At 35.5% G+C, this 12,715-nt stretch overlaps 1 protein-coding gene across 2 annotated transcripts in view; it reads left to right on the top strand.

Moving 5' to 3' along the window:
• Positions 1 to 12,715, top strand: part of LOC128552113 (uncharacterized) — a 59,789-nt gene that overhangs the window by 29,970 nt on the left and 17,104 nt on the right. For both annotated transcript variants that reach the window (XM_053533126.1, XM_053533125.1), the window contains exons 9-10: positions 3,871 to 3,906; positions 5,372 to 5,396. In XM_053533126.1, the coding sequence (XP_053389101.1) occupies positions 3,871 to 3,906; positions 5,372 to 5,396 (61 nt within the window). The remainder of the gene's footprint in view (positions 1 to 3,870; positions 3,907 to 5,371; positions 5,397 to 12,715) is intronic.

The following is a 12,715-nucleotide window of genomic DNA, read 5'->3' as shown; positions in this document are numbered from 1 at the left end:
ACTGAATAAGATCCGAAAGTAATGACCAAGTTTAGTGAAGTAGAAATAGAAAATGTGGTCTTTAAAGATTTGAATTTAAGGTGACCTAGATCTTACTCTTAATTTACTCTTAATGATCCAATTTTGAACTAGTCCGGCATTTTATTGAGTAAAACATTCGAATAATTTATACTAGGTTCGCACTGTAAAAAGTGTTAAGTGAAAACAACGACTACCGAAGGAAAGCAAGCACAATATAAATATAATAGCTCAGCTTGTCGTCAGCATCAGTATTGGTAATTGAATAGTATGTAGAGCAGCGATAACAACAAAGCGCAAACTTTCCATCGGGAGACAATCGGAGTAATCTGTTTAAAACTTATAAATACATTGTTTTTCTTTCTAACAACCAAAAGGCACAAAACTACATACAAAATTTCAATACCAATGCAGGAAATCTGTAAGAATATCAAATATGAATTAATTTTGTATGATTGATAATCTACCTAAGCTGAATGAATATAACCCTATGTTTTAGCTTCTGTTACTTTAAACATTTGTAAATGTCGAATCAGCTCAATTCGGGGCCACCGCCCGCTTAGCTCAGTAGGGAGAGCGTTGGTCTACGGATCGCGGGGCCGCGAGTTCAATCCCCTGGCAGGGCGTATGTTCTCCGTGACGATTTGATAAAAGACATTGTGTCTGCAATGATTCGTCCTCCAACTCTGATATTTCATGTCGGGAAGTTGGCAGTTACTTGCGGAGAACAGGTTTGTACTGGTACAGAATCCAGGAACACTGGTTAGGTTAACTGCCCGCCGTCACATGACTGAAATACTGTTGAAAGACGGCGTTAAACCCAAAACAAACAACCCGGGGCCAAATGGCGCGGACGGTAGCTTGCATTTCCACTTCCTTCCATGAACAGGCTCATTTAAACCGAGTCTGCATCATTTTCGTTTACATTGTGTTGGGATTGTTAGGATTTTGCACTTTTTACTTTAGCAACGAAAGGAATCCGACTAAGTTTTCTGTAATCATAATATATAATGATGAAATTGGGCTTTACTTATCAAAAAATGATTGGGCCAATTTTGTCCTTTTTCTGATATGCTTCTTTGTACTCTGCATTAATATGGTACTGTATACATGTACTAGTGTACGAGCTTTACTTGTTAAGACCTGTGTTCACAGAACTCAAACACTGGTTTTCGATAAAAGCTCATATCATAAATGATTATATATTTTCAAGTCCACGAGCGTCTTCCGTAACAAACACTGGGTATAGAATTAAAGTACATAGCTTGCCTTGCTATTTATAATTTCCGGGAAAGCTGTTATTCCGTGTGTGTTGACGACGACATGTGGAAAGTAATAATGTATGTACAATACGTGCAAGACATGCAGTTAACTTTCATCTTTCTTCACGAATTTTTAAACCGTAGATGAACGTGTTTGCAGAACCCGGTCACTTATAAATATATAAATCCTACACACGCAACTGTTTCCAGATAACGCGCGCAATACCTGAATATTGACATGAAGATGAAATTTTTAAACTGTTGAAAGGTTGATAATCTTCATTAAACACGACTATTAGCCTCCGCTTTTTTACAACTATCATAACTATAACAATGTCTCAGTTTCAATAAAACGTAGCTAAGCATGACTTAGATTTTAGGGTAAACATTAATTCCGTTGCAATATTCGACAGATAATTTGCATTTGCCCTGGTATTTACATTCCTTTGCACTTTTTAATTGTTTGTATGGTCTTTTCAGTATACTGTGTCATTTCTTTATTAGCTCTTCTCAAGATACGAGAAGGAATAATAAAGAAAAAACTCGACAATCAAAATACTGAATTCTTATCCATATTCTACTTAAAGTTACAGAAACAAAACAGTACACCTTACCTTAGGTCCGTATAAAAATAATAAGTGAATAGATAAATACCGTGGTATGTTTAGGACATGCATTTTTAAAGGCACTCGCTACAGTTTTTCTGGACGGGTTGATATTTACCCCAACACCGTGCCAATTTGGTTGTGTTTCTAATCGATGTAGCTCACTACACAGTTGGAGCGGTTTTCTGCGCATGCCCGGAAATGATTATCTAATGTCGTTTACGGCAGAACTTCGCAAATTATTGTATGTTCGCATGCATTTAATGTAAAATATGTATAATACACTGACTAAATGTTAGGGTAAGTATCACCATGGTTACAAAATATATACATTTAATTTAAAAGTACAAGTTCAAATTGCTCCAATCCGACATATACTGGAGTCTGTAATTTATACCGGCGCTCGAACTCTGCATTGAGTCTCAACTGTTTCCAATCCCGTACCGTACCCATACCGTACATCCGTATTCGTAAACAATAGGTTTTGTTCGGAGAAAGGCGGAAACTTTCATCGTTCTATGACATCGAAATGCTTCAGAAACACCTTAAAATCCGCTTATTAAGAAACCTGCCGTTTGATAATTTGATATATCTCAAAGTCATTTGCTCAAACACTGAAAGAGTATTTCGTACCAACCTACGTTGTATAAATGCCCGTCACACCCCACCTCGTTGTAATTTGATTTAAGCGAAATCTAATATGGTGACCTATCAATTTGCTTTTTGTTTTAGATTAAGTAGACATTACCAAAGGTTTGTGCAGAGTTTGAATAAATTCTATTATGTGAATCTCGATAAAATAGCAGAAGTACCAACTTAAAATTTACAAAAATATGCAAAAGTAGCCCTTGGGTCTGCTGAACAAGTATTCTTTTCTCTACAAAATCATTTTCTTTTGATTTCTTTGAGCATGTTTCAAATAGATATATTGTTTTCCGTTATAAATATGCTTAGATATCAAATTTATGCTGATTATTGTACTTTACTGAAATATATTTTAGGATTATAGAAATTTTGAAAAATGTTAAAAATAGCACCATATCTAGGGGCAAATTAAATTGAAACAAAGCTGGTGACCTAGTATTTTTATCTCATTTTTCAACACATCATAACATGATCTTTTAATACAAAACATTTCAATAAAATCTATTATTGAGAAAAAAAAAAGAAACTGTAGCGAGCGTACTTAACATTAAATTATCGCGTGTGCACGACATCTTATCTCGTGCAGCTGACATCTTATCTCGAGCGCTACTCATCTTATCTCGTGCGCACGACATCTTATCTCAACCGCACGACATCTTATCTAGAGCGCACGACATCTTTTCTCGAGCGCACGACATCTTCTCTCGAGCGCTCGATATCTTATCACGATTTCGATATCGTGCGCACGAGATAAGATGTCTAACGTTCGAGATAAGATGTCGAGCGCTCGAGATAGGATTTCGTGCGCACGAGATAATCTAATCTTATAAAAATATATACATGTCCTAAACATACCACCGTAGATAAATGCTAGTCATATAAATGCACATAGCCCGCCCGCTTAGCTCAGTAGGGAGAACATTGGTCTACAGATCGCAGGGCCGCGAGTTCGATCCCCGGGCGGGGCGTATGTTCTCCGTGACGATTTGATAAAAGACATTGTGTCTTAAATCATTCGTCCTCCAACTCTGACAATTCATGTGGGGAAGTTGGCAGTTACTTGCGGAGAACAGGTTTGTACTGGTACAGAATCCAGGAACACTGGTTAGGTTAACTGACTGCCGTTACATGACTGAAATACTGTTGAAAACGGCGTTAAACCCAAAACAAACAAACAAATATAAATGCACATATTAAAATAATTGTTGTTGAATGCACTAAAAATGAAATGCATAAAGCAAGAGACATTCGCTCAAAGTTTCCGGTAAACGTTGGTAGATTTTAAATGAATTCATGGCTTTAAAAATCATTTATTTGCAATGTCTACCTTGTATCTTCAGGAGGAAAAAGAGAAAAGAAGAGGAGGCGGACAATGGGTATTTTCTCAATCCTTTTACAATTTTTTTTTAACATATAAAATATACCAGGCAAATACTTGTGTCATGTTTACTCCAAAATGTATATTACTCATTTAACCCTATCTTATCTGGCCAAGGGAACACTATGATTTGTCTCAGTAACTTAGTTTTATCCCTAAGATGGCCCAGATTGAAATATAATTTAAATTCTATAACAAGAAAAATCGTAAAAACAATCGATGGATGCTCCCCGAAAATTGAATCTTAAAATAACAAAAATGGAATTTACTGACTGGGCACATAGTTTAAATGGCAATATCTCACTGAGCTTTTTAACAGAGTCATTGCTCTTTGATTATTGAACAGTAGTTTACTATAGTAAAATTCTTGTCCTGAGTATTTCTCAAAATCACAGGTTGGAATTTAGCCATGCTTCAGTAGAAGCCTTACTATAAAGAGGGCATGCGCATATTATCTTCATGTTGCGGTTGGGTGATTTTTCATCCAGTGATGATTCTTTGATTATTCAACAGTAGTATACTATAGGACAATTATTGTCCGGGATATTACTCAGAAATCACTGGTTTGAATTTAGCGAAACTTCATAGGAAGCTTTACTATGAAGACGATATGCGCTATTGCCTTCCTGTTCCAGTCGGATGATTTTTCACTGATTTATTGCCCTTTGATTATTCAATCAGCAAAAAATCATAGGATGCCTCACTCTGAAGAGGAAGTGCGCATATTTTCTTCATTATCCATGACAATATGCGCATCTCCTTTTTATAGTGAAACTTCTAGAAATGCGAGACGGACAGACGGACGAGCAGATGGAAGGTCGAATCGGTAATATATGCTTCCCCTTCGGAGAGCATAAAAACGAACAGTATGATCATATTTCATGTTTTACCATTGATGGCCCAGTTTCAAACCCGACTTAGATTTCTGTAAGGCAAGAATAATAGCCATATTTTATATAGATCAGGTAGAAATTGTAGCTTCTAGAGTGTTAGCAATGTATTTCAATGACTTAACCATGCGACCTTGTGTTTGGCCTTGGAATATCTACTTTTGAATATGACATTAACTTCATCAGCACAAACATTCTGACAGTCTATTGAAGTCTGGTAGACATTGTGGCCTTTTGAGTTTTAACCATGTTTTGTTGATTTGATCTAGTGACTTAGTTTGTGATCCTAGACGACCAATCCGAAAACTGACTGAGGATTTAATAGATACATATTCTGACAAGATGCCATGATGATTTGAGAAAATGTTGCGCCTGTAGTGTAAACAAGCTTTGTCTACGATTTAACTCAGTGATCAAGCTGTAGACATTACAGATGACAGAGTTTTAGACTTGACCTAGATTTCAAAATACCAAGAAACATTCACTAAAATTTTACTGCATATATTTATAGGGTTTAAAGTAAGCTATGGCTTTATAAATCATTTGTTTACAATGTCTACCTTGTCTCTTCAGGATACCGATGCCAGATGTTTCAGAGGTAGTGTATCCATCTTTTTTCTTAACGTTTTAATTTAAAGAATATAACAGAAAAATATTTGTTACATGTTACCTTCAAAATGTATATTACTTATTTAACCTTATCTTATCTGGCTTTGGACTCTCTATCATTTATCTTAGTGACTTAGTTTTATTCCTAAGATGGCCCATCTCAACATATGATTTGAATTTTACAAATTGATATGATCATATTTAATGAATATCAGTTTAAGAGGCATCTGGAGTGTTAATAAGATATAACAATGATTCGACATGAATAAAGAACGCTAAATGGCCCAGTTTCAAGCCTGACTTAAGTTTCAGTAAGGCAAATAAAATGGACATGTCTTTTGTAGATCATGTAGAAATTGTGGTCTCTTAAGTGTTAACAATGTATTTCTACGATTTTACCCTGTGATCATGGGTTTGACCTTGGATCCGAAGATCTACTTTTAAATGTGATATTAACTTCATAAGGACAGGCACTCTGATACAGTTTATTATTGAAATCTGGTTGAAAATGTGGCCTCTTGAATTTTAAGAATGTGACCTATTGGTTTTGTCCTAGGTTACCAAGTTTGTGACCAAGAATGTAAAAAGATAAATATTCAGACAGGATTACACGCTTCTTTGACAAAAACGAGGCCCCTACAGGGTAAACAAGTTTTGTCTACGATTTAACCAAGTGACCATACTTTATTACAGCTGACAGAGTTTCAGACTTGACCTGGATTTCAAAAACACAAACGTTCTGAGTCAGTGAACAGCATGCAGAAGAAAATGTGGCCTTTTAAGTGTTAACAATATTTTTTGTAATTGGACATAATCTTAACTTGTATAATCAAATCCTATTGTCAAATTCGACCTAGAGTGTATAAGAGCCGAACATTATGACCAAGTTTAGTGAAGATCAAGAAGAAGTAATGGCATTTAGAGAATCAACGTGGACTGGATTAAATTTGATTTAGTTCTTACCCTTGATTACCCGGTTTTGAACTAGTCCGACATTTTATTGAGTAGAAACATTGGGATCATTAATATTAGGTTCGAATTGTGAAAAGTCTTAAGTGTGAACGACGATTAACGAAGGAAAACGAACACAGGATGTATACAATAGCTCAACTTGTCGTCATCATCAGTATTAGGAATTGAATAGTATGTAGAGCAGCGTTAACGACAAAGCGCAAACTTTCCATCGGGAGACAATCAAAATCGTCTATTTAAAACTTATAGATACATTGTTTACCTTTCTAACATACTAACAGCATAATACTATATGTAAATTTTCAATAAAGTAAATGAAAACGTTTTCTGATTTCAAGAAAATAAACCAATACAGGAAATCTCTAAGAATACCAAATATGACACATTTTTGTATTATTGATATTCTACCTTAACTGAATAACTATAATTCTATTACACGTTTTAGAAATTGTGGTCTCTTGAGTGTAAAGAATATATCCGTTGATTTGAATTTGTCACCAAGCTTTAGATCTTAGATGACGAAGTTTGAAAATTGACCGGGAATGTCAAAAGATAACTATCCTGACTAGGTGACATGTCAAAAATGTGGTCCCTGTAGAGTAAACAAGCTTTGTCTACGATTTAACCAAGTGACCGTACTTGAGTTTTACGAATGACAGATTTTCAGACTTGACCTGGATTTCAAATATACAAACATTGCGATATGAGTCCATCAAAAAGAAAAAAGTGGCCTTTATAGTGTAAACAATGTTTTTCTATGATTGGAGTTCATCTGAATTAGTTGAATCCATAAAACAAATTGTCAAATTTGACCTAGATTGCATAATAACTGAACGTAATGTCCAAGTTTAGTCAAGGTCAAGTAGAAGAAAAAAACGTGGCCTTTAGTGTGTCAACAAGGTTTATATATTTAATTTGGCATAGTTCTTACTCTTAATTGCCAAACTTTGAACTAGTCCGACATTTTATTGAGTTAAACATTCGAATCATTAATATTAGGTTCGCATTGTAAAACGTATTAAGTGTGAACGACGACTAACGAAGGAAAACGAGCACAAGATTAATACAATAGCTCAACTTGTCGTCATCATCTATATTGGTAACTGAATAGAATGTAGAGCAGCGTTAACAACAAATTGCAAAACGCCCACTTGGAGACAATCGAAATCGTCTGTTTAAAACTTATAAAAACAGTGTTTACCTTTCTAACATCCAAAGGTCTCAAAACTACATTAAATTTTCAATAAAGTAAGTGTAGACGTTCTCTGGTTTCAAGAACATATAACGATACAGGACATCTCTAAATATATCATAAAACTCATTCTTGTATTATTGATATTCTAAATAAGCTGAATGACAATTACTCTATTACACGTTTTAGCTTCTGGTACTTATTACATTTGTAAATGTTGAGTCTTGCTCAACAAATGTTGAGTCGTGCTCAACCCAAGGGCTAGAGGGCGCGGACGGTAGCTTGCATTTTCACTACGGTCTATTTGTAGGCTCAATCAAACCGAGTCTGCAACATCATTTTCATTTATCGTAATGGGATTGTTAGGGCTTTGAATTTTTTATCTTAGCAACGAAAAAAATCTGTCTAAATTTACTGTTACATTAATCTGTGCAAACAAATGAAATTGGACATTGCTTACCCAAAAATGATTGGGTTATTTCGTTTTTATTTATCTATTATGCTCCGTTCAGCTCTGCATCAATATGCTAATGTATGCGTACAATAGTGTACGAGCTTTAAATTGTGTGGACCTATATCCACAAAACAAACTCACACACTGCTCTTCAATTAAGCCGTCGTTTATATGACTGAAAAAATGTTGAGAAAGACGTTAAACCCGAACACACACACTTCAATTAAGGTCATTTCATATGTATTCATATATCTTCAAGTCCACGAGCGGCTTCCATGACAACTGTAGGGTATAGTATTAAAATACATGGTTTGTCTTGCTTTTTATAATTTCCGGGAAAGTTGATATTCGGTGTTTTTGTTGTTTTTTATGACGATACGGAGAAAGAACTAATGTGTGTACATTACATGAAAGACATGCAGTTAACTATCATCTTTCACTACGGATCTACAAACAGTAGATGAACGTGTATGCAAGTATACGCCTAGTAAACTACAGAGCTACCTCTTTAAGGGGTATACGGTAAACTGCTCTGTCGCAACTTCAGAGGTAGTGCACGTCGCGATAAAAGAACATCAACAAAGGTGAGTGTCATAATATTTTTTGCATTCTTACAAGCAGTATATCGAATATCAAAACTCGGGGAATGGTAGGCGATGTAGATATAATTTAACTTTACAGAAAACTTTAAGTTTGCTAATTCATTCTTAATTTGTGGTCGTGGTGATGTTTACCAACAAGCTGATTTAGCAGTAAATTTGGCCATTTCGTCATGAAAGCACTTTCATTGTCAAATATTTACATTTTAACTAATATTAAGAAGCAAACCGAGTAGGCGTGAGATAGCTATAAAAATACAATGCATTTGGAAATAAAATATGTACCGAAAATGGTTCGGGAGTAAAGTTATTTACTTTTTATTGTGAGAGATAGCTCTGTCGTGAAGGAGATAGTCATGTCGCTAAGGAGGTAGCTCTATGTTGCATGAACAGAGCTCTTGTTTGTTTGGGGTTTAACGCCGTTTTTCAACAGTATTTCAGTCATGTAACGGCAGGCAGTTAACCTACCCAGTGTTCCTGGATTCTGTACCAGTACAAACCTGCTCTCCGCAAGTAACTGCCAACTTCCCCACATGAATCAGAGGTGGAGGACTGATGATTTCAGACACAATGTCGTTTATCAAATTGTCACGGAGAACATACACCCCGCCCGAGGATCGAACTCGCGACCCCGCTATCCGTAGACCAACGCTCTTACCTACTGAGCTAAATGGGCGGGCTCTGTGTCATAGTTTAAACGTTTTATATTTACTTTGGGTTGTCCTCATTTGAAATAATATAAAGTTATTGTTCTATTTGATATACATATATGTATGAATTTTCCAAGAATTGTTCTGATAAAGGTTTTACATGAGGTTATAATTGTAAATTTTGAACAGTTGTACATTCTGTTAACCTTTTTGCTCAGGTGAGTTACTGTGATCGCCCGATGTCCGTCGTCAGTCGTCTGTCTGTCTCAACGTCAACATTTAGCTTGTGTATGCAGTAGAGGCTGTATTTTTCAATTGATCATCAAATTTAGTCAAAATGATTGTCTTGTTTAAATCTAGGTCAAGTAAGAAAATATATTATCTGAGGTTAAAATCTAGGTCACTAGGTCAAATTAAAGAAATACCTTATCTATGCAATAAGAACTGCATTTTACTCTCTATATTTATGAAATTAGATGAGAATGTTTGTCTATATAAAATTTAGGAGAAATTTGAATATAAGTTAACTGGAATGAAAAACTAGGTCCCCTGGTTAAATCAAAGGAAAGCTTTGAATATGTGATAGAAGCTGAACTTTCTTAATTGATTTTGCATGAAATTTGGTCAGAATGATTGCCTTGATGAAATCTAGGTCAACTTTTAATATGGGTTATCTTAGATAAAAAATAGGCCACAAGGAAAAATAAGAGAAACACATTGTGTTTGCAATTGGAACTGTATTTTATACCAGATCTTCATGTATTTTGATCAGAATGTTTGTCTGGATGATAATTAGGTAACTTAAATTGAAATATAGATCATCTTAGAAAAAAAAACTAGGTCACCTTTGAAAGAAAAACCTTGTGTACGCAGTAGGGGCTGCATTTTACACTGGATATTCATAAAATTTAGATTAATGGCCTCTAGACTGTTCACAAACTTATCCTTTGATATGGACTGCTGACCTAGTTTTAAACCCCACATATTTCATTTTCAAAACTGACATAGTGATCATAGATACTAACATTCTGACCAAGTTTCATAAAGATTGGGTCACAAATGTGGCCTACAGAGTGTTCACAAGGCAAATGTTTACGGACGACGCACGACGGACACCGACGGACGCCGGACAATAACCGGTCATAATAGCTCACCTATTCAAAGTAACAAATCAATATGACATTTTGTAAGTAAGTTACTTTTCTCCTAGATCGGTGTTCATAAATTAAAAATATTCGCGGTCGTGCGGAAACACGATTTGCACGAGCGTGGGTATTTTTAATTCATGAACACCTCCTACTCGGTTAGTAACCTACACATAACTCCTCCCCATATTACTATTCTATTCATACCAAAATAAAGTGTTCACAAACGGTATCACAAACAAAACGCACGTGTCTATTGTATAAACTAGGTCAATCGCATTTGGCAGTTATCATTGGGCAGTCTGTTTAACTCTTTCACACTTCACCAAACCATAGTGTCAATTAACACCAATTATCAGTTGCATTGTCATATTGATTTTTTACAAGGTCACATTTATTGACATGCGGTACATAATAGAGACAGATGCGATGCTGGCGATTTATGAATTAAAGCCCGTGCGAAACTGCCTTTTTGCCGTTTGCGCGCAATTTTATGCTAGCGAATTTAAGTTATTTCAAAGTACATGATTTTTTTCTCCATATTTCGCAATTTAAAGTTGCTAATGCTCTTACGTCATGATATGACAAAATTCAAATTCTAAAGAAAGATAATTTTACTCGAAACAGGTCTGATTGGTTCAGATAAAAGATAAATTGATAGAAATTAAAATAGTCGAGAAAATTATAATTTCAATTATAAAGAAAGTTCTTAATTTAGAATTCGATCATTGCATTAACTATGTCTGACTCAGTAATTGTATGTTTAATTGAGGTTGCTAATTAAATGCATACATTGTTAAAACACTAAATTCATTATGATTAGCCTCAACGTAAAGTTGTCCTATAAAGTTTATCTAGCTCGTAAATCAGCCTGACTGCTTAAAACTTTCAGATTTTAGATTCGTTAGTGCATTTGAACGTGCCCGTACAATGATGAAGTCACAGCGACTCTGATATTTGTACAAAATATATTTTAAGCTACAGTCACACATACGGATATTTCCGTGCGTTGAGGTACGGTGCGGATCGGATTGATCTGTGGTGGAGTGGACACGGATAAGTACGGAGCAGTACGTCTTAGTATGGAAAAAATGGTGAGAAACGGGGAACAAAAAGATACAGGACGCGAATAAGTACGAATAGGTACGGTGAACTACGTTGAACTACGCTTAAGTACGGACAGCCTCGGATAACTACGTTAACCTACGGATCAATACGCATGACTACGTTCGCATTAAGGTTTGGTAACGGGTCGGTAAGTTTCATATAAATAGGCCACGTTTAGCCAGCGTTTTCATTACGATTATCTTTTACATCGTGTAAAACTACGGCAAGGTACGTTTCAGTACGGATAACTACGTTTAATACGTTTAACTACGGATGAATAAGTTTCGACCAAGTTGGACTAAGTCACGCTCAAATGATCACGGATCGCTCAAACTTTTGTGCATGTTCAAAAGTTGGAGAAACGTGCAAGTTTGGAGTACGTCTTGAATACGTTTTGAGCAAGTGTTAATACGGATTGATACGGATTACTACTTTGAGGTACGGCACAGGTACGGATCGATACGGATTACTACGTTTCTATCCGTGGCTAAACGTAGCTATCCGCGCCGTATGTGTGGCTGGGTTATTATTTACCAGTACGTACAAACAAACTGGTCGTGTCCTCAACGAAAAGCAATTATGGTATCATTATATTCAGATATGATTTAACAATTTTATAATATAGTGTAATAGGTAGTGTAAACAAGTATCAGAGCCACTTCAACTAAAGTTACAGGCAACCCTTGCTTTTCACAAAATAATTTCACGCATCAATTTTTCTCTAACTGAAATTATTTTTATAGAAAAAGTAGCACATGGCGATTGTAAGAAAATATAGCCCGCTCGCTTAAATCAATAGTGAAAGTGCAGATCTATAGATCATGGGTTTTGAGTTTGAACCCCCTGACTATTTTACAATGTGTCTGTAGGAGGACTTGATAGTTAGTTGCTCTTAGTACAAGTTAGCACTGGTGCTGAATCCAGAAGTACTTGTTAAAACGGCACTAATTAAAAAACAAGCAAAATAAATATAAGAAAATATCCAATATGTATTATACAAATGATGTAAATATAAAAATGAGATAATTGAATTGTGTATCGTAAGTGGACGTAACTACTACCCGGATACATTCAACACTGCTCAAAACTGTTAATGCAACACAGAGCTATCTCCTTAGCGACATGACTATCTCCTTCACGACAGAGCTATCTCTCACAATAAAAGGTGAATAATTTTACTCCCGAACCA

Source organism: Mercenaria mercenaria, unplaced genomic scaffold (assembly GCF_021730395.1).
Source record: "Mercenaria mercenaria strain notata unplaced genomic scaffold, MADL_Memer_1 contig_2055, whole genome shotgun sequence".
NCBI classification, from domain to species: domain Eukaryota; kingdom Metazoa; phylum Mollusca; class Bivalvia; order Venerida; family Veneridae; genus Mercenaria; species Mercenaria mercenaria.
This window is presented reverse-complemented; position numbering and strand designations above follow the sequence as displayed.